Consider the following 23,036-nt stretch of genomic DNA (forward strand, 5'->3'; position numbering starts at 1 on the left):
GTGGAGGCATACTTCTGGTCACTAATAATTCCTGAGCCCAAATATAGCATTCATAGAAGAATATTGGGCAAATTGATCACATGCATTGCTACTCTAGATGACACTTATGATAACTATGGCACAATTCAAGAACTTGAGCTCTTCACTCAGGCAATGCACAGGTTCATCATTTAGGTTATTAACTAGTATTTTTATCCGTAATGTTATTACCGAAATATAAATTTTTTAAAATTATGTTGATTTTATCCTAATATTATTATAGAATATAGTAGAAAAAATTATAAAATCAAATTACTTTTACAAAAAGGTCATAGGCTAAAAAGACCAATATCTCTGTAGATAAAAAAAGGTTTAATTACTGTATTGGTCCTTATAGTTTTGTAAAATTTTCAATTAGGTCTCTAAACTATTTTTTCTTTTAATTGGGTCCCTGCACTATTTTTTTTCAATTAGGTCATTCTTGATAGTAATTGACTTAATTTTATAGGGACCCAACTAAAAAAAAGTTGGTGCAAGGACGCAAATAAAAGGGAAAAAAAGTGTAGGGATCCAATTTAAAAAAATTGGTACAAGAACTCAATCGAAAGGAAAAAAGTAAAGGGACCTAATTAAAAATTTTACGAAATTATAGGGACCAACAGAATAATTAAACCTAAAAAAATTAAATAATAAATTTTTTAGTTACTATTTTCATATGAAAGAGTTTAATTTTTTAATTTTTAATAATAATTAATTTTAATATTTATTATCTAAAATTTAATTTGAAAGAATTCAATGGGTATACTTTTATATTTTAATTAGATATTAAATTTGTTGTACAAATAAAAATATTTAATTTTATGTTTGTTATTTAAAAATAATATTTATATATATAATTAAATTTTAATTAATATTAAAAAAATAATATATGACATATTTTAGTTATAAAATTAATAATATATAATAGATAATAATTAATGCAATTGAAAAAATAACTTCAAATGTTTGTCTATCTTTACATTATTAATTATCGCAATTATCCTATTCCAATAGCATCATGATGAATTATTATATTATGTGATTCTTTCTCATTATTATTTTAGATGGGATATGGGTCATATCGAATCTCTTCCAGAGTGCATGAAAGTGGCATTTAGTGTGGCTGTAAAACTATGTGATGAGATAGAGTTGCAGACTGCAAAGAATGGAAACTCCACCTTGGTGCTTCAATATGTCAAACAAGCTGTAGCTTTCTAATCCATCCATAATATATATGCAAATTTAGTTAATCTATATATAGTTATATACATTAATTAAATGAGAAATCATCTAAATTTTATCAACAACAAATAGAAAATAAGAAATAAAGTATTTTGATTTTCTTTATAGCATCTACTTTTAGTTATTTTATCTGGTAGAAAATAATTCTTTCTTTTTTAACATTTTATTTGATGATAAAAAAATAATTTAGTTTAAAAATAGGTAATATTAGTTTTTTTCTATTAATAGTCACATTAAATAAATTAAAGGAGTAGATAGAATAAGTAGAAGAGTAATTAGTATATATAAAAATAAGGCAATTGATAAGGATTTTTTTTGTCCACCCACTTAAATTTATTTAAAATCAAGATGTATATGTTTCAAATTGTTTTGTTAGTCTATGCGCATATTGATTATCAAAAATATTATTTATACACTAAAATTAGGTACATCATGTATTTATATAAAAATATATGTGTAGTTTAATTTATTTTTAATATATATTTTATATTTTAATGTGTATTTTATACTGATAGTTAATTTTAATGATTAATTTTAGTATACACTTAACATAGTTGATCGATTATAAATTTATAACTAAACAATCTTTTAAAAAATTGATTATTCCACATTTTCTACTTGTAGTTTTTCAATTTTGTACAAGGTTATTTAGTTGAAGCAAAATGGTGTGATGAGAAGTATGTTCCAACATATGAGGAGTACAAGATTAATGGAATTGCAACTTCAACATGCCCACTTCAAATGACAATATTAATTGGTTTGGGAGAATTTGCAACAAAAGATATGTTTGATTGGATTTTGAATAATCCAAAAGTCATGAAAGCTGTATCACTTATTGCCAGACTCATGGATGACCTAGGCACACATAAGGTATAAATTAAAGTGTCTTTTTTTTATTTAACAAAAAATTTCCTTTTGGTTTTTTGTATAAGGTCGATTTTATCCTTTTCTAAGATAATTTCATTTTAGAAAAACTAATTAATTTATAAATTTATCCAATAATGGCCAAGTTGATCATCCCCATATATAAAGAATAACTCAATATTTCTAATGACACTTGTAATTAAAATATTTTAATCCCTTTTGGAATTTTTAATATATGCATTGTTTATGTTAGCTAGTAAATTGAAGTGGCATATAGAACTATGCATATTTTTATCAATTTTATAATTAATGTCTGTAATCAGATAACATATTATCTAATTCAAATTAATGTGATTTTATTTATCTACAGGTTGAACAAGAAAGAGAACATGTTGCTTCTGCAGTGGAATGTTGCATGAAACAATATGATGTTTCAGAAGAAGATGCATATAAACTCATTCAAATTGAAATTAAGGGTTATTGGAAGGATATAAATGAAGCTTGCCTAATCAATTTAGATGACATTCCAAAGCACGTGCTTGATTTAATTCTTGGCTTGGCACGTGCGGTTGAGTTCACATACTCAAATATAGACGATGCCATGGGAAACTTTGAGGATAAATTTTCAAACGGACAACTTTCCAAAGATTATGTTGTTGCACTACTTTTGGATCCTATTGTCTCTTAATCATTTTATCCAGAAATTCAAAGTGAAAGTTGTGTCATATTTTCCATGCTCGGTTACATTTTACTTCCTAATAATCATTGTATCATGAAACTCAGCTTATTATGTAATATCTTAATTTGGTGTTTAAATTTTAATCATTATTGTATCATTTTCTGGCTTGTGCTTCCCCCACTTCCCTTTCGGTGAAAAGAGAGGCTATTATCAAGAAAATAATCATTAGGTTAAATTAAAGTATTTTGGTAATCTTAATTATTTTATTAAATTTATAATTAAATTTTATATTTTAGAAGTTTATAATTAAATTTTTATATTAGTATTAAATTTGTAATCACATTTTAGAATGAGTGGTTTAATGATATGATATTAAAATTCTATGTTTAAAAGATCAAGAGTTCGATCTTTAATGAATCCTAAAAGTAAAAAAATAATATAAAACGAGCAAATAAAAAAGAATAAAAGCCTATGCAAAAATCAAATTATTTTCCAAAAATAATTTATGATATCTATTTATTTCTCAAAAATTACATGTTATATATGAGGCATTGTGTAAAATCGCCGTCACTCTTTCTTTTTATCAATACAGAATCTGCCATTATTGATACCATTCAATAAAGATATTACATTAACATTTAGTGGTAAGAAAAATTTAATGCAAAACGTTTTATTACTCAATAATGTATGTTTTTTGTCTACTGAAATTGGAAATTAGAACTTTAATTAATAAGAAATGCTCTTGTACATTTATTTTCTAGATACTAGTAGCTAGTGAGTCATAATTAGAAGTGATTTAGTGGTAAGAAATTTTTGTAGTACACATATAAGATTCTAAATTCAATTAAATTTCTTGCCACTAATAAATACCGACAACAAGAAAAGAAACGAAGAGTAAAAAAAAAGTAAAAATTTATTTTATTTAGTATTTATTAATTGTAAATTTAGGTGTTTTTTTTTATTTTTCTAATATTATTAAAAAAAATACTTATATTCTTATAGATAAGGTACAATTTTCTTTTCAAAATTGATATAAGAATTGTGCTTTTCTAACCACCAAAATGTTTTGATAACCAAAGAAAGATCACTATGTGCAAAGCTTTCTGATATGGGAATTAGCAAACGCCTTCTTGAAGATATGTCTACGTTGGGTCATAGTGTTACTGGTCAGCACCCTGTATCTCTTACAAGATTTGATTTCTGGTTCTAAGCATTGATTATGTAAATTATCAGTGGTTTCTAGCATTAGATGAATCTATCCTATATCAGTTTGGTGATTGATAAATCATGATTGTTGGAATTTTTCTCTTATTTTTCTTGTTTTGGTTTTGCTTAGTTCTACAAGAGAAGTTTTTATACCAAAAGTTTCTGCTTTTTAATTATTAACCTTTCTGAAATAAAGTAAGTTAATCTGAATCTGAAACCTGCATTTAGTTTAATAGTGTAATGGCATATTGTAGGATGTGGGAGTTCAGGGTGGCAGGCACCAGAGCAGCTTGTTCAAGGACGCCAATCACGAGCTTTAGATTTGTTTAGTTTGGGATGTGTCCTATTTTTCTGTATGACTGGGGAAGACATCCATTTGGAGAGTCCATTCTAGAGGCAGAGGACCTTATCTCTCGTTATTAAATCCTGATCCGAATTTAAGGTATATTGTTACCCATTCATTGTTATTTTAAGAGCATGAATACCTATATTAAAGTACATTATGTAGATTAACTGTGTTACTCATCTATCTCAAAACCATGTGTATTTTTCAACAGTCAATTTTATTTAAAAATTATCCTGCTTTGATGAATTTATAACTCCACTAAAGTTGATTTCATTTATTAACAGGCCAAAGGCGATTGAAGTGTTGCACCATCCTTTTTTCTGGAGTTCTGTGATGAGACTTTCATTTCTTCGAGACGCCAGTGATAGGGTGGAACTTGAGGACAGAGAGACTGATTTTGATCTTCTTAGAACATTAGAAAGCATTGCTCCAATGGCTTTAGGTGCAAAATGGGACGAAAAGATGGAACCGGCTTTCATTACTAATATTGGTCCTTACAGAAGATATAAATACGACAGTGTTCGAGACTTATTAAGGGTCATGAGAAACAAGCTAAATCATTATAGAGAATTACCTTAAGAAATTCAGGTTTTGTCTTGAACTAGAACTTTTTACTAAGATTTTTTTTAAAAAAAGATTTGAGGATGAGTCTTATTTTCTACGATTTTGGCTGATCAGGAACTTGTAAGATCTGTTCCAGAAGGATTCAATGACTATTTTGCAAGTCGGTTCCAAGGCTCTTGATTGAAGTATACAGAGTTATATACGAATATTGCAAGGAAGATGAATGTTTTCAAAGGTATCTTAGAGACAATTAGTGCGTTAGCGTTGTTTTAATGACCATAATTATATACAAAGTGAATGAACAAGGTCAGAGAGGCCATGGAACAATTACAACGACATAGGTTAACTAGCTCTAATCTAACAGTGTAATATATTATTGTAATACGATGTATATATGTACTTCGCCAATTAGTAATACAGGAAAGTTATGGTTTAATGTATATATGTATAATCTATGGGTTAAAGATGATGTTTTTTTAAATTGTGATTTACTGGGCTAAAGATTCGATGGTAACGTTTGGACCATTAAACGGTCCCATAACAAAACATATCTTTTAAGTTTTTTAATAATTGTTAAATAGTTTTTTTTAATTTTAATTATAAATTAATCTCATATATGTTATTTAATTATAAAAACTATTTTTTGTTTTATAAATTATTATTTTATCATTCATCTATTATGTTTATTAACAAGCAAAATAAAAAATAATAACAAATTAGATCTTCCATTGATCGTAATAAACTTTTTGGATTATCAAAACAATCGATTGAATTTCAAGACTACAGGTTATCACAAAACAATCGATTGAACGATGACTAAAATGTGAGTTTTTTAAAATTCAATCGATTGCTTATACTACCCAATCGATTGAACGATGACTAAAATGTAGGTTTTTTAAAATTCAATCGATTGCTTATACTACCCAATCAATTGAATGCTTCAAAACAACCTGAGGTCTCACAATTCAATCGATTGGTTGTATTACCCAATCGATTGAAGTCATCAAAACAATATGGATTTTCCCAATTCAATCGATTGGTTGTGTTACCCAATCGATTGAAAACTTCAAAGCAATATGGATTTACCCATTTCAATGGATTGGTTGTGTTACCCAATCGATTGGAAGCTTTTACAATTTTTCTCTATTTCTATGCACTATAGAGATATTTTAGTTTAAAAAACTCATATTTTTATAATGAAGTAATGTTATTTTCATTTATTATTTTAACAACAATGCCATACAAATTTTATGTCTTGTGAATTATATTTAATTTTATATAATTAATTTATGTAAAAAAATTCCATATCTTTTTATTTGTTTGCATTCTATTTTGTTCTTTTCATTTGTTCAAGATTTGACTTTTCTATTAAATCCTGACTAGAAAAAAAATACCATGTAATATATATCAAACCATTTTAATAATCCATTCATATATTGCTAAGACATATATGAAATATATATATTACAAATTTTTAATTAATTCTTCCTAGATTAACAATGAAAGCCCCTTTCCAATCCTCCATTAGAGCGATAGGACTTTTAGACTTATCATCTTCAGATTTTACAGTTTTCTCAAGAGGCACACGATCCGTTATTTCCTCATTGTAAAGCTCTAATAACGTTACTTTTATGTTGTGCTTTGCATTCTAAGCCTCCAATATATCGAACATCTGTTTCACAGCTCCGGAGATGACACCAGCATAACTCGGCAATTCACCATTCTGCACAATGAAGAGTACAGAAGGATAATTGGATTTCAATACAAAACATTTGAGCAGACATAAAAAACAGTTAAAACATGAGAATATTGAATATCTCCTGCACAACTGATATTCCCTGCACCACCGGTATTTCCAGTTGGGGGTGTTTGATATGAATTTCTAAAAAAGGAGGAACATTTCAAGCAATGAATTTCCTGTAAAAAATAAGAACATTCATTACCAGCCAATACATGATTTTAAAAAAGGGTAGGTCAAGAGACATTATAACTACCCAAGCATCGAGTCATAAGCCTACACCACTCTCTCATGATACATAAAGAGATTGATACACGATTCTAATGGTGGGATTGAATAATTGGTGATAGATTATTCACTAATTTATAATGTTAATATTAAAGAAAAGATGAGATTAGAATATCTAAATCAAAATAAAGTCTTAAAAATTGAAAATAGAATTTTAAAGTTAAGATAGATGAATAATAAGATAATAATTTATAAAAACGATAAAAAATTAAAAACGGTGTAGTACATAACCAATCGATTGAATTGGGCAAATTCATATTGTTTTGATGACTTCAATCGATTGGGTAAAATAACCAATCGATTGAATTGTGAGACCTCAAGTTGCTTTGGAGCATTCAATCGATTGGATAGTATAAGAAATCAATTGAATTTTAAAAAACTAATATTTTAGTCATTATTTAATCTATTAGATAATATGACCAATCGATTGATTTTTGTGAAAATATTTGAATAAACTTTGAGGATAAAGTTTCAAACGGACAACTTTCCAAAGATTATGTTGTTGCACTACTTTTGGATCCTATTGTCTCTTAATAATTTTATCCAGAAATTCAAAGTGAAAGTTGTGTCATATTTTCCATGCTCAGTTACATTTTGCTTCCTAATAATCATTGTATCATGAAACTCAGCTTATTATGTAATATCTTAATTTGGTGTTTAAATTTTAATCATTATTGTATCATTTTCTGGCTTGTGCTTCCCCCACTTCCCTTTCGGTGAAAAGAGAGGTTATTATCAAGAAAATAATCATTAGGTTAAATTAAAGTATTCTGGTAATCTTAATCATTTTATTAAATTTATAATTAAATTTTATATTTTAGAAGTTTATAATTAAATTTTTATATTAGTATTAAATTTGTAATCACATTTTAGAATGAGTGGTTTAATGATATGATATAAAAACTCTATGTTTAAAAGATCAATAATTCGATCTTTAATGAGTCTTAAAAGTAAAAAATAATATAAAGCAAGCAAATAAAAAAGAATAGAAGCTTGTGCAAAAATTAAATTATTTTTCAAAAATAATTTATGATATCTATTTATTTTTCAAAAATTAAAAAAATAATATTTTTGCTTTTATTTTCTTTCTTAATTACAAAAACAGAAACAAATTATTCAAAAAAATATAATAAGTATTTAAAAAAATCACTTTTGCTCAAAAAGCTTAAACAAACTAACCCTATATTCCAGTTAATTTAGGTTATCAAGTGATGTGGTCAACCATTTTAAACCATGCAATAATTCGATCACAATCACACATGGAAAAAATGTTCGGAAAAAAAAAAATGAAAACTTAAGTCTTTTATAGGTGAACGTTAGCAATAAATAAGGATTGAGAAAGAGCATCATCCACATATCATATGCACTAAGAATAATTAGATTAGAAGGGCCAAAGATGGAGCTTGCTTTCAAATCAGTCAAATATTTGGGGTTCACATTTGTTAATTAAGAACATCAACACATGATGAGAAAATTGTGGTAACTTAATGTGGAATGCTACTTGATCAGAAGATATCAAATACAAAACGTGGTTTAGATAACTTAGTTTGACTTTTGAAAGTCTCCCTTTTCTTTTGTGTAGTTTCTTTTTCTATGATCTATTTTCTTCCACATATTTTAAGTTAATTATAATTTATTTATTTCTTGCCCAATATATATATGTAGAGAAGAAGCTTGTCATTTTGATTGTTGATAATATTTTTTGGGTTTTTTTCTTTTTGAGAGGGAGAACTCACTTTCTTATTCTTCTCTCTCTTGTGGTCAATTATTTTTATTTTTGGGGGGCATTGCTGGGTTTTGGTTCTAAGCAAGGGCTTGCCAAGCCCCTTCTGCATTGTCCGTGTAAGCTTCTTTTTTCTTTGCATTTTATTTTATTCTTCTTAAAAATATCATTTTATTAAATTAAATAAAGTAATTTTAGATTATTACTTTTAAATAAAAAAACGTTTTTTTCTTGTTTTGAAAATGTTATCCATACATGTTATATATGAGGCATTGTGTAAAGTCGCCGTCACTCTTTCTTTTTATCAATACAGAATCTGCATGCCATTATTGATACCATTCAATAAAGATATTACATTAACATTTAGTGGTAAGAAAAATTTAATGGAAAACGTTTTATTTCCACGTTCAAGTTACTCAATAATGTTTTTTCTCTACTGAAATTGGAAATTAGAACTTTGATTAATAAGAAATGCTATTGTACATTTATTTTCTAGATACTAGTAGCTAGTAAGTCATAATTAGAATTGATTTAGTGGTAAGAAATTTTTGTAGTACACATATAAGATTCTAAATTCAATTAATTTTTTGTATGCTAAAATGCTAAAATATTTTATTTATGTTTTATGTTACAAGCTTGTGGTTAAGAGCAATGCTAGGGGCAGCAATTTTTGTGATTGTTAGCCATCAACTAACCATTAATGATGATTTGATGGTATGAGATTGGTGTGAGATTTCATCCAATGGCTCACCTTTTTCTACTGGTTACATACTGGTCAAAATTCAATAAAACTGCTGGCCCCTAGACTTTTTCTGTGGTTAATAGTTACTTAGCTTGCATTATTTCCACGTGCTATGAATGGTTTTCATGTTATCTACAATTCAGGCTGTTATCTCTCTCTTGGTCCATTGAAATCTTCTATTCTATTTATAGGAATTTGATTTCAATAAAGAGAATAAATTAATTAATACAAACATGCTATTAAGTATTAAACAGTAAACACTGCTCTTTATGGGATTTTGCAGCATGAATAAAGTTTGTTGGCCTTACTTTGATCCTGAGTTTGATAGTCTCACTGAAAGAATATATGGCCCACCGTAAGTAATTCTTCAAAATTTTCAAGAGCTCTTCAAATTATAATTCAATTCTTAATTTATTTGATGCTAACTGAGATAGCACCTCTTAATTAATTTGTATTTTTTTCACAGTTGCCGAGTCAGCATTGACAATGAGAGCATGGATGGATGCACAGTAGTGAAGGTATGTTTCTTATTACAACAAGTAATGGAAAAAAAAAGTTTTATAATTAATTATGAATGGTGATCATAACACTCTTATTTTTGCCATGGTAATGAATTATAATAATCTGTGTAACTATAATTGCGACTAAAATATTTTCATTGTGGTTGGTGTTTACCACTATATATACATTGTTGTTGAGTAATATTAAGAGTAACATGTTCACAATGTGTTAATTTTCAAATGATCTTCTATTATAATAATATTTAAAAAAGTATAAATAAACAATGAAAATACTAAACAAATGTGAATAATAGATATATTAGATATTTAATTTTCTAAGTGTGTGAATGGTTATTTTAATATTAAGATTTAGGTAGATAATTTGGGGTGTAGTGTATTTTTACTTTATTAGACCAATTTTAAAAACTATTATTCACAAAAATTATTATCTACCTAACAAAATCTTATTTTTTTACTTAAAATAACATTTTGACTAAAAAGTAAAAAAGAATTGTCTTTAATCTATAGCAACACTTTTAAATCTGAAACAATATTTTGAGAGGATCTTGAACATGCCCATTGCATTTGGTCAAAACAATATTTTTTAAAAATAACTCTTCAAAAGCGTCATCTATTCTAAAACAAAAACAATATTTTTAGTCAAATTCTAATACAATATTTATTAAGCGTTCTCTTTTTTTACTAATTTTACCATGAATGAAAAATGTTGCCTATTCTATTAGTATCAAGAACAAATTATTATTTCTAACGATGAAAAATAGTTCATTATTGAGTAATTTTGTCGAAAGTTTTGGGTACTTTTGTTGAATTAAGCAAAAATTTAATATTTATATAATTTATAGTTACAATAATTGCCAATAATCAAATTTCTTTATGGTTAGAAACACCAAATGATAGAGCATAATGTAAAATATGATAAATACGTGACCATTTAATTTCAGGTAGATAGTGTTAACAAACAAGGTCTTCTTTTAGAAGTGGTGCAAGTTTTGACGGACATGAACCTTCAAATCTACAAAAGCTTTATTTCATCTGATGCTGGCTGGTTCATGGATGGTACGCATTTAAACTTGTAAAAAATTTTATTTACATGCATGTTTAAAATGATAAATTTTATTTATAGAATTTCCTCTAATTTTGTTCCTCCTAAAAAATTTCAGTGTTTCATGTTAGAGATGAACATGGCAACAAACTAACCGACCAGAAAGTCATCAACTATATCCAGCGGGTACTGCAATTTCCCAACAACATTAAGAGGGATTTAATGGTTATATTTTCTCAAAATTATTTATATGAATGCAGGCAATAGGAAGATCAAGAGGGTTTTCATCTCAATTATCCTCACAAAGCAACAGCATCATCTATAATCCGTACATGACCACAACAAATTCCTACTCCTACAACAACAATAATGTCTTCCCATATGATGACCACCCAAATGAGCAGCATACCGCCATCGAATTGACCGGAGCCGACCGCCCCGGCCTGCTCTCGGAGATCTCGGCTGCCCTAACTGACCTCCATTGCAACGTAGTCGAGGCTCATGCATGGAGCCACAATGCCAGGCTGGCATGTGTGGCCTACATTTCAGATCAATCCACGGACACGGCCATCGATGACCCTAGTCGTCTGGCAACAATCCAGGGTCACCTCACCACGGTGCTTAGGGCAACTACAGACCCTAATGAAAAGGGTCTGGACAGTAGCCCTAACCACCCTGATGTGAAGACCTCGGAATTTCTTGGAGGCGAAGGCACCATGACGACCGTGGAGAGGAGGTTGCACCAGATGATGCTTAGTGTTAGGGACTTTGAGAGTCCTTCAACAAAAGAGAGAAGGAAGAGAATGGTGAAGATTGAAAGCTGTGATGAAAAGGGTTATTCAATTGTGAGCATAGATTGTAAGGACCGTCCAAGACTCATGTTTGATACCGTTTGCACCTTAACGGATATGCAGTACGTCATTTTCCATGCTTCCATTAGCTCCCATGAAGCCTATGCATTTCAGGTATTTATATATGAATATTCTCCTCAGTGATCTTAATGATGAATTAATTAACTAGTTTAATTATTTTGGAATTTGTTTATATATAGGAGTATTTCATCAGGCATATAGACGGATATGCTTTGAACACAGCAAGCGAGAAGGAAAGAGTAATTAACTGTTTAGAAGCAGCCATAGAACGCCGGGTTTGTGAGGTAATTAATTAAACTCCACCAATTACTCATAATTAATTAGGTACTTAAGTAATAAACCATGATTATTGAAATGCAGGGAGTTAGGCTAGAATTGTGTGCAGACAACAGAATAGGGTTGCTTTCTGACATAACAAGAGTTCTGAGGGAGAATGGTGTTGTTGTGGTGAGAGCCGATGTAGAAACTCATGGAGACAAAGCTGTGAATGCATTCTACTCCTATCACCATGAGAAGAACAAGCTCAAACTCATCATCATCAAGTTCAAGCTCATCAGGCTCTGATGATGAATGGTCTAGTCTCTCTTTTGGAGGCAAATTAAGGTACCGTATAGGACAACTTTCTCATCGCTTGATCCATGTATGAGACAAGTATGTAGTAGAAGCTAAGTTCTATCTAGTTCAGTTCATCTCATCATGTAATGTATGAGTGGAAATGCTAGTGAAATAAGGGGGAGACAAAAAGAAAGGAATGAAATTACAATATTTCTTTCAATTGTTTGTATATATACTAGATGGCCCCTATTTCCAAATCCACTGGATTTCCTATTGAGAGATAAAAATGAAGATGGAGACCATAGGAAAATGAATGGTACAAGTTCACCCACTACTTATGTAAGAAGTAATAGTATGCCAATCATGCTTACAATTCAAAACCGTAGAAAATTTTCTGATTTAATCTCTTTTTGTTAACACCTATTCCTATTTCAAGGCCTGGAAAATAACATACAGCTATGCCTATGCTTATATGATATATGGTATATAAAAATTGGAGAAAATAACAGACTGCTAAATAAAGCCTATGGCTATAAGATATAAAGTCTACTTAATTAAGTTCTATATTCAATCTCCTTAGCCATATAGAGTGCAAGATCATGTGAAAGGCATCATATCTCTTAGCTGGTTGATTAAGTGTGAAATGTCTCCTCACTGCCCTTACTCCTTCCTTAAGCTTCCAATACCTCTCCTCTGGAATTGCACTAAGAACATCTTTCAACCTTGGAATATCCGAAACATCCATCTGAACTGAAAATGCCTCCCATCGAAGCACATCACTGAAGGGCAAAACATAACCCTCTGATATGATCACAGGAACACACTCTGCATAAATTGACTCAACTATTCTTGGGCTAGCAACTTCATGCCCACTTGGGCAAAGGCAGAACTTTGAGTTGAGCAAGAAGGAGTAGTAGTCCATGCCCTTAGGGAGGTACTCATACACACGAATAAGATCATCATCATTGTTGTTGTTCAGGTTTTTCCAGTGGTGGAGGAGTATAGGCCTAATTGGGCCGTGTTCTCCACCAGCAAAGAAAGCAAGGTAGCTTCTTGGGGTGTTGTCTTTTGGAGGTGAGAGGAGTTTTGGGGAAACTTCACCTCCATAGAGGTGAATTTCTGGTAAGGATACATCTTTTCTTGGTTTGAAGCCCTCTGAAGTGTTGGCATTGCATAAGACTCGGATTGAGTTGTGGTAGAGAGAAGGGTTTCCCTTTGATGCATGAGGAGCCTGCACAAAATCACAACATAAGAACCTAGTTGTAAGATTAAAACTACTCAACTTGGAAAAAATGGAACAAAAGAAATTAGCAGTTTAGTTTAGTATTGTCATGTTATTTCTCTTTTTTATGTCATTTTTGAAAAGATAAAGAAAATTAAATGAAATTCATTCTGCAAAACAATCTATACTAGATAGTTATGTTGAAAAAAGAGTGCAAGAAATTAAAGAGGGAGTAACAAACCCAATCATGACAAGCAAGCATGAAGTGGTCTGCACCAAGAGTTCTATTCCAAAAGGGGTACTTTGTAGAGACCACTCTCACATAATCAGAGACAAACTGCTTTAAAGGAGTGAGATTGTAAGACAATGGAGTGTAGAGGTACTTCACCATCCAAGTCACACTGAATGGGAAGAAGTAAACATGAGCCAAATTGGGGTCCTGTGTCCTAAACTTCCCTCCACGTACACCATGCTCTAGCTCTTGGATGAACCTTCCTTCAATTGAGTATATGTCCTTGCACGGGCCATCATGAGTTATTGGAAGTTCTCCATCTTCGTATACGTATATCTTCAACATTTTCTCCATCTCCAAGTAGCTCCTGTAATAAGTTAGATATAAGAATTAATTTTTATTTACACCTGGTCTATATTTTTTTTTTACACAAATATGAATTTGTTTATATTGATACAACAGAAGTGTTTGGCTTAACCGAACTTATGTTAAAAAAAACATTAGTATATATATTGTACTTTCAAGTATCAATGTGTGTGATCATATATAACGAGTTAAACTACTAGTGTGTTTTCTTTTGCAAAAGAGATTTAAAATAATGCTTGAATTTTGGTCTTTAGTGTTAGTATTTTTTATTTATTTATAATTATCTGGGTATAGTATATAACAAGCAACTAGAATATCTATGATTATGTTAAATATCAATGATAACATGAACTGAGATCTACTGAAATGATGAAACACGCTTGGTCCCAATGTGACTACGATTAATAGTAATTCAGATGTTAGTGCTTTCCAGTTTCCACTGTTGCAAAAGGTTTCCTTACTTTGCCATGGACGCTTGGCTTAAACGTTAATTTTAATAATAAATAAAGTATGCACTACTAGTAGTACTTGATTTCTTCATAATGATAATGTTGATACAAAACGTAGGAGAAATACTACAAAGAGAACAAAGTAAATAATGCTAGTTATTTAATAATTAATATCCACATTTTTTATAGGTCAATTTTATGGTATCTATCAATTGTTACTTAACTTTTGTCTAACTTATCTTTTGTGATAAGTTTTAATTTTTTAAAAAATAATTTATTTTTATATTTTTTAAATTAAATATTAATTTTTAACCTTTTTTAATAAATAGACACTACCCTTTAAACACCATAGCATTCACCTTTTTTATAAAACTAAGGTGCACGACAGAAAAATAAATGAGAAAAAAAAAGTAGTACTACACATTTAAATTTTTTTTATAAATCAAATAATGTTATCTATAATTAATTTTTGTTAATGTTAAATCAACTTAATTGAACTGATTAATAAAAATATATAACATTATTCTTAATACCCAACTATAAATAAACCCTCTGATGCAACAGAAAACCAAAATCATCCATAATTTCTTCAAATTTTTATTTTATGTAAAAGGAATTATAAACACAAATGAGCTATTACCAAAAACACATAAATTTTTAACTAAAATATAATCCAAAAATTTCATCTTAAATCATACTTTAAATAAAAAAATACTCATATAATAATATTTTTACATAAAAATAACATTATAAACTGTTAGATAACACAATTAAATATATTCGATAAAACATATCAATTTAATTAATAATTTATAATATCATCTTTATATAAAAATATAATAATTAAGAGTATCCACCTAAATTAAATATCATCATCATCATCATTCAATGTACTTGATGCTTTGCTCCCAAAGGGTACATCAAATATCATCCGTTATCAAATATCATCCGTTAAAGTTATTGATTAATTACCAAAATTAATGAATAGAGATCAGTTGAGCTATCATTTAGGAAAAGTTTATGGCATGTGTTTATTAGTTTGCGACGAGGACGGCTGATAAGGCTCCAACATAACAAATGCTTATATTGTGCAAGGTTTAGGGTTATGTATGTTTCAGTTTAAATAGAGTTCACAAAAAAACAAAAACAAAACAAAGATAATATGCATTATATAATTTTTGTTTTTTCGTGATAAGTTATGTATGGATTAATAGAATACGAACTTCACTATATTATTTATTCATAACTAACAAAAGTAATTTAACCTAATTAGATTAAAAAACAGTTTACATAACTAATATTTTTTCGCTAATATATAATCAACAGCTTTTTTTCGCTTTTTCTCTTTTGTTAACTATCAAAGCATACATCGATCTTAACTATAACTACATGATTTTCTTGTTTTCTTATATATTAATTATTAATACTCTTACATTAATAATTCAATATATTCGGCTTAATTTAGTAAAATTTTTACTTTTTAAAAGTTGTAAAATTTATATTTGATCAATTAAATTAAAAATAATTTTTAATAAGTATAAATAATAATAATTATATTTAATAAAATAATTTTTAAAATTTAAAAATATTATAATAAATATAAATATAAGAGTTAAATTTAGAATTAATTAATATACGGAATTATATTATACTTATTAATTTTAATAAATATAAATTAATTTAAAACAAAATTTATTTAGATACTTTTAAAAATATTTTTATTAACTTTTAAAAAACTGCAAATACAGACATATAGACATATGAATTTTTTAATTTATCAAACACAACAAAATAAAAAAATACAAACACTTCTTAAAAAAAATTATCAAACCAAAACTACATGGGTAAGACGCTAAGCACTTTATGACCCCTTTCAGCAAAAGAAAAGAATCATTAAAACAAACAATGGGGGTTTACCAGCTACCACACAAGTCCACCACTATGGAATTCTCTCAATAGTAATAATGAGAAAGCTACGTACATATGAAATATAGAAAACTAAAGGGGCTTTCCGCAGAAGAGGTATCATAATCATAAGAATGAGTATGGACTAGGGAGTTCTGAATAGAATCAATGAATGCTATAGTCTAGCAGCACTTGACATTATTCCATTTCGTATATCCGAAGAAAAGATTATTTCGATTTTAAGGAGGCGAATATCTCGCGTACGGTGACTTATACGCAAAGCAGTGAATAAATTTGATAGATGGATGCTTCTTTTATAATAATGAGAATTTTTTTTTTTTTTTACTTATACATATAACTATATGATAACCCGCATTTTTTATGTGTATAGATCCGTGTCTTTAAAATTAAATATATACACAAAAAATTATTTATATTATTACTTTTTTTTGTATAGCATTAGTTGTTAAATAAAAGCATATAGACTAGTAAAAAGAAAAAAAAAGAGTACTAAAAATATAGTGAATTTATTCTTTAGAAAAGATATATGAATTTAAATAAACTAAAATTAAAGTTAGGCTTCTAAACAAATTTATTTCTCTTTTGTCATAACCTAAGAATTCATTACCAGTAACAGTGCAACTGGTTCCATCTAACTGTTACTTCTTCTATTTATTTATTTATTTCATTTTATTTTATTTTTGATTTACGAAACAGCTTACAATTTTATTTTAATTAAAATTATTTAAATTACGAATAACCATATGGAAAGAACGAAAAAAGTATCAAACAAGAAAATTTTCACTAATATGCTAAAATGATTATCAATTATCATTACATATACCGTTTTAAAATATTTAAATAATTTTTCAAGCTTTGTTTAATATAAAAATGTTATAAATAATCTCACAAAAGTATACTAGTAGAGATGGCTAATTATCAGAAAATTTTGCATGCATGGTGTATTGCTTATTATTCAATTTCGTTGTACATTAAACTATTAATCCCTTGTCCTTTTGTGTTATTACTTACAGTATTAAGGTCTATTTACTGTAATTTTACATTTACCATATTTATTTTTAAATTCATTTTCTGAAATAACGCACATACAGTTATGAATAATAAGAATGCAGAACACATGCGATCAATCTAGTATTATTCAGGGAGAGAGAGAGAGTCATTACCGGTAAAATAGGCGGGAGTTACGATACACATCTCCGGCGGGAATGTAGTGGTCGCCGCCGTCGTCAAATCCGCCATCTCCGTTACCTACGGTGGTTGCAAAAGTGCAATTGCTTCTCTCAATATCTTCGTCCGATGCTGCTGCCGCCGCCTTTCGTATCGAAGCTCTAGCTCCCGCCAGCTCTTCTTCAACTTTTCTCACTCTCCTCTGTTCCATTAATCCAACACCAAAGTTAATGATTCAACTAAAACGACGAAAATTTCAGAGTAATGCCAGTAAACGACGTCGCGTATAGAATTAAATTGAGAGAGAGAGAGAGAGATTGGAGCTCACCGTGGCAGTTCGTTCTGCGGTATTTTTCTGATGAATAACGCCGGTGGCTCCGACGGCGAAGTGCGGATGATTCTCGCCGAAAAATTTGGTTCGGAGACGATCCGTTGGAACGGAAAATCCGGTGGTGGAGGCGGCGGAGAAGGTGGTGACGAATTGGAAGAAGTGACCGTGAAGAATTAGAAGAATGAGGAAGAAGAAGGCGAGAAGAGAGAGAGGTGCAGCGAAGAAAAAACTGCATCGAATGTTCATTTTTGTTTACGTGCGTGGCAGGAAGAGTGCGGTTTGGGTGTTTACTGTTTCTTTTCTTTTTCTCTATAATTCTAATTTGACGAAGAAAGATTGCGACGGAGAACGGCTAAGAAAGTGAAGTGATGCAGAATGCAGCTAGGGACGGAGGTCCTATTCGCAAATTATTATTAGATAATTAGTTTAATCCCCACTAGGGCACCAAGTATATATTGGCAATAGAATACTTGATGGTTTCTTGTATTCCAGAAATATACATCTATGGAGATTGGAGACGTAACATCTGGTAAGTAACTGAACAAAAATATTATACGGCATCAAAATTTATTATTTTTTAGTTATTAGTTAATCATTAATATTAAAAATATGAGATCAAATATATTATTAAATTATTAAATTAAAAAAATTAAATTAATAATTAAATAATAATAAAAAATATTAAAATTTGCTCACTTCCTAATATTTTTTAATCGTAAAATTAGACGCTATAGACCTAATGCTAATACCTTTTTTTTTTCTTTTTATTCCGTAAAATAGAACAGCCACGTTTTCTACATACCACCAAATCGAGTTTTAACTTTTAACATGTAAGGGGATTCTTTTTACTTAGTACAAAAGCTTTAAATCGCAAAGATTCATTTCCTTCTATTCTAGTCATATACGTGTAAATCGCAATATAAAATCAGTAGCATTTTGCATTTAAATTGGTTCTAATCAGATACGTATAAATCGCAATATAAAATCAGTAACATTTTGCATTTAAATTGACAAATTGCACTGATTTATTTTGATAATGGTTCTTAGAACCGGACCAAATGAGTCAATTTAATATAATTCAGTTAATTGATAATCGGTTATTAAATCGATTCAGTTCAAGAAATTTATTTGGCAAAAAAACCGATAAAAAAATAACAAAAATTCTATTAATCGATTAAATTGATATATTTTTTAGTAATTAATCAGTTTAAAATAATAAATCACATAAAATTTATTTTCTTTGATTATATATCTTTTAATTGAACTTTTGAAACTTCAACTTTATCATTTAATGATTGATTTCGTTTTCAAAATCTTAATTTGATTCTAGTTTTCCTTCTAAATTTTCTCAAAGTTAATGCAATTTATTCAATTTTTAAAACGTATTAAATCGGGTATTTTTATTATGATTTATTTTATATTTAGTAAAAATTAAATATTTGCTGTGATTTATTTATTAAAAAATAGGGCATTTTGTAAATAATGTGATAAGAAAAGCACATTATTAACTGTTTTTTAAATTTAAATAAGTTGAAAAAAAACCTAACTTTCAATATAAGAGTTATTGTAGTATTAATAATTTAGCGCATAGTTATCAAAACTAAATCGGTAATCAATCCGATTATATGAGTAGGTTATTAGGTCATTGGTTCAACTGGTAGATCACTATTCATCCGATTAATTCGGTTATAATTAAAAATATATAAAATTATATAAACAAAATTAAAATAATATTTTAAAACTTAAAATACAAGTCTTTACAAATATTAATAATCTAATATCAATTCTTAGACATAATAAACTAATCTCTAATACAAAATACTGTCTCAATTTAAATGAACAAAGCGATTAAAAAATAACACATTTTTAAAATATAACTCTTTGTTGGTGATGCTTGTTCCCAAGATTGTGGGATTTCTGATAGTGTTGAGATGAAGACAATTTTAAAATTCTAGCAAAAGAAACAAAAAAATTTCAGCAATAAAAGATCTAGCCAAGTGATTTTTTAATTAACACAGCAACAACCACCAAAATTCACTAATAATAATCAACAATAAATTCAACTATTCAACTCTCTTATCCAGCAACAAAATTCAATCCAATAATATTATCCAGCAACAAAAAAAATTACTCAGTTTCAGCAACAATTGTAAACAATCAAATATAGCAGCATCAACCACCAGATTCAACAGCAATTCTAATTAAAATTTGCTAAAGTTCAACAACAATTCTAATTTATTCAAATATTCAACTCTGTTATCAAGCAACAAAATTCAATCCAATGATGTTTTTCAGTAACAAAAAAATTTGCTCAAGTCTAGTAACAATTGTAAAAAATCAAATACAACACCAATAATCACTAGATTCAATAGCAATTCTAATTAAAATTTGCTCAGGTTCAACAAAAGTTCTAATTTATTCAAGTATTCAAGTCTGTTATCCATCAACAAAATTCAATCAAATGATGTTATCCAGCAACTTGCTTAGGTTCAACATCAACTCTAAAAAATCAAATACAACAGCGGCAACTATCAGATTCAACTACAATTCTAACTAAAATTTTCTCAAATTCACCAACAACAACTCTAAAAAATCAATATTCAACAAATAGAAAGAACAGCAGCAACTCTAAAATTTCACTAGATTCACCGAAATTAACATTATATCAGAGAAAGAACAGCAATAACAACTCTAAAAACTAAATAAAACAGCAACACCCACATTCATGATTCAACAACCACTAGATTCACCAAAATCAACATTGAACTAGAGAAAGAATAGGGTTGAAAACTAGAGCTCACCTGGTTGAGTAGACGACCACCACCACCACCCGATAGAGCAGATACTATTTCACTAGTTTCGATGAAGCAAATGCAGGGTCACAGTGAAAGACCGAGAGAGCGACGAGGTGAGAGACCCAAAAACTGAAAATGTCAAACTGACGACTAATGGGTGAGGGGCTGCCGACGCTGAACTCGAGAGAGTGACGAACTGACAACTGATGAATGAGGGGAGAGACGCGAGAGTGACGAAGTGAGGGTGAGGAACTACCGAGTGCTGGCGCGAGTTCGATAGAGCAGAGAGACGAAGCTAACTGGGGTTAGGGGATGATTCCATGGGACTAGTCTCATATTAGTGGCTTAGGGTTCATTGCTTCATTTAAAAAAGGGGTAGGGGTGGTCTGAAACGACGCCATTTCAGCAAAAAATAAAAATAAAAAAATTAATAAACACAATCTAGACCGAGTTGGATTATCCAGTCGGGTCACCGGATTTCCCATCAGATCAAATCGAATTTCACTGAATTTATTGTATGAATGATTTAACGAGTGATTCGGTCCGACTAGATGTATATAACTATATATTTTTGTGATCCCAACATTTTTTAGATGTATTGTTATTCATTTACATGACAGGTCCAATGAAATAATCAGTTTACAATAAAAGTGGAAGGTGTGACGAAGCCATGCGCGATGAGATGATAGATTTGTGAGGGAACATAAACATTATATGTATTTTTTATTAAAAAAAAAACTGATAAAAAATAAAGAAAATAAAAATGATTTTTAATAGATAAGAAAATATAAAAAACAATATAAATATCAAAACTATAATAGTCTCACAGGTTCACGAAAGTGTCACGTGTTCAGACTTCAGAGTCTCAAGATGCATGTTCTTTTAAAAAGAGAAAGGACAACATTACAACACTAACCTCCTTTTCTGTGCCAAAACCATGGAATGTCAATTTCTTTTCCAACAAGCATATTCATAGTAGTTCTTTAATATTTTTGTTATTTTTTATTTTAAGTAAAGTATATTTTTTGTTATTAAAATTTGATAAAAATTTTAAAAATATTTTTAAATTTTATTTTGTTTCAATTTTATTACCAAAGTTTTTGATTTGCATTAAATATATCTTTAACGGCTAAATTTTCAAAAAATTTAAGACCAATCTAACAATAATGCATGAAAAATTAGTCGTTAGGAATATATTTGATGCAAATAAAAAACTTTTAGGACAAAATTAAAACAAAATAAAATTTAGAGATATTTTTAAAATTTTTTATCAAATTTTAGAAACAAAAAAATATTTACTCTTTTATTTTTCTTTTGTTGTCTCCACCTTAAATGAAACAAAATTAAAGTAAAACATGCGGAAAATTCGGTAGTTTTAATAGATATACATAAACAACACTAACTTTATTGTTTGAGCTACATTTTTTCTGTGCAACTTCTTTATTTTATTTAAGACGAATGGAAATTTTAGCACAAAAAAATTAAATTTAATTAAAATGTTTATTTAAGTTTATGTATTTATCTATTTTGTGTCTTAAGAATATATGTTAAAATTATAAATTAAAATTTTTTATTAAAAATATAAAAAATTAATTTTTTAATATATTTATTTTATATTTATTAAAAAATTTATTTTTATTAATATTAATATTATTATGTCCTCTAGGTTTATTAATCTGATTTTACAAGCTTCGTAGGGGTTCAAATGAACAAACAACTGAGGGGGATCAAAAAGAGAATAGTAATGTGTAATTAAGTTTAATTAGCTAGAGCTCCAAACAAATTTTCTATACCAAAAAGAAAAACAAGGACGTAGGTAAACAAAAAAGGAAAAAATATTTTAAAAGAGTAATAGAGTTAACTACTATTAGAAAAGACTTTTTGTATTAAATTATTAAGAATAATTATTTATATAATATTTAAAAAGAATGACTAACTAAAAGTCAAGGCAACACATATTATCTTTATTTTACTTTTTCTTTCAATAATTCTCTTTTTCGTCTCTTTTTATTTTGTTACTTTTATTTGTCCTCTTCTTTTTTTTATTATCTACATCGTACTGATCTATGTCTAAGTATTCTCTTCTACTCTATATACGTGGTCGTTGTCTTCTTCTGAAAAAAAAAAAAAGAATGAACGTTGACTCGT

General features: G+C 28.6%; 3 protein-coding genes and 1 long non-coding RNA gene across 4 annotated transcripts in view; 3 read left to right on the forward strand and 1 right to left on the reverse strand.

Annotated features, from left to right (window-relative positions):
- The window catches only part of LOC107495385 ((-)-germacrene D synthase), a gene marked incomplete in the record, with an annotated part of 5,160 nt that extends 2,200 nt beyond the window's left edge, over positions 1-2,960 (forward strand). The window contains 4 exon segments of the mRNA XM_016116537.3: positions 1-161; positions 1,083-1,224; positions 1,885-2,130; positions 2,495-2,960. Of these exon segments, the coding sequence (XP_015972023.1) occupies positions 1-161; positions 1,083-1,224; positions 1,885-2,130; positions 2,495-2,812 (867 nt within the window).
- Positions 2,961-3,859: 899 nt separating this feature from the next.
- Positions 3,860-5,355, forward strand: LOC110272866 (uncharacterized). Its single transcript, XR_002364374.2, has 3 exons — positions 3,860-3,969; positions 4,264-4,451; positions 4,640-5,355. It is a non-coding gene; the product is annotated as an uncharacterized LOC110272866 (long non-coding RNA).
- A 4,339-nt stretch (positions 5,356-9,694) lies between these two features.
- LOC107495271 (ACT domain-containing protein ACR2) lies at positions 9,695-12,270 on the forward strand. Its single transcript, XM_052263374.1, has 6 exons — positions 9,695-9,765; positions 9,877-9,928; positions 10,873-10,987; positions 11,092-11,201; positions 11,363-11,938; positions 12,025-12,270. Exons 1-6 carry the CDS (start codon positions 9,695-9,697, stop codon positions 12,139-12,141), a joined length of 1,041 nt encoding a protein of 346 aa, XP_052119334.1. The 3' UTR covers positions 12,142-12,270.
- A 381-nt stretch (positions 12,271-12,651) lies between these two features.
- LOC107495288 (probable glycosyltransferase At5g25310) lies at positions 12,652-18,486 on the reverse strand. Its single transcript, XM_016116397.3, has 4 exons — positions 18,091-18,486; positions 17,759-17,964; positions 13,864-14,221; positions 12,652-13,631 (listed from the first exon to the last, which is right to left on the reverse strand). Exons 1-4 carry the CDS (start codon positions 18,337-18,339, stop codon positions 12,951-12,953), a joined length of 1,494 nt encoding a protein of 497 aa, XP_015971883.1. The 5' UTR covers positions 18,340-18,486; the 3' UTR covers positions 12,652-12,950.
- Between the last annotated feature and the right edge of the window lie 4,550 nt (positions 18,487-23,036).

Source organism: Arachis duranensis, chromosome 6, assembly GCF_000817695.3.
Source record: "Arachis duranensis cultivar V14167 chromosome 6, aradu.V14167.gnm2.J7QH, whole genome shotgun sequence".
Taxonomy (NCBI): domain Eukaryota; kingdom Viridiplantae; phylum Streptophyta; class Magnoliopsida; order Fabales; family Fabaceae; genus Arachis; species Arachis duranensis.

Coding starts and splice junctions, on each gene's coding strand:
- LOC107495271 (XM_052263374.1), top strand. CDS start 9,695: ATGAATAAAGTTTGTTGGCCTTACTTTGATCCTGAGTTTGATAGTCTC. Junction 9,766..9,876: donor GAAAGAATATATGGCCCACC/GTAAGTAATTCT, acceptor TTTTTTTCACAG/TTGCCGAGTCAGCATTGACA. Junction 9,929..10,872: donor ATGGATGCACAGTAGTGAAG/GTATGTTTCTTA, acceptor ATTTAATTTCAG/GTAGATAGTGTTAACAAACA.
- LOC107495288 (XM_016116397.3), bottom strand. CDS start 18,339: ATGAACATTCGATGCAGTTTTTTCTTCGCTGCACCTCTCTCTCTTCTC. Junction 17,965..18,090: donor CCGCAGAACGAACTGCCACG/GTGAGCTCCAAT, acceptor TTAATGGAACAG/AGGAGAGTGAGAAAAGTTGA. Junction 14,222..17,758: donor AACTCCCGCCTATTTTACCG/GTAATGACTCTC, acceptor AACTTATTACAG/GAGCTACTTGGAGATGGAGA.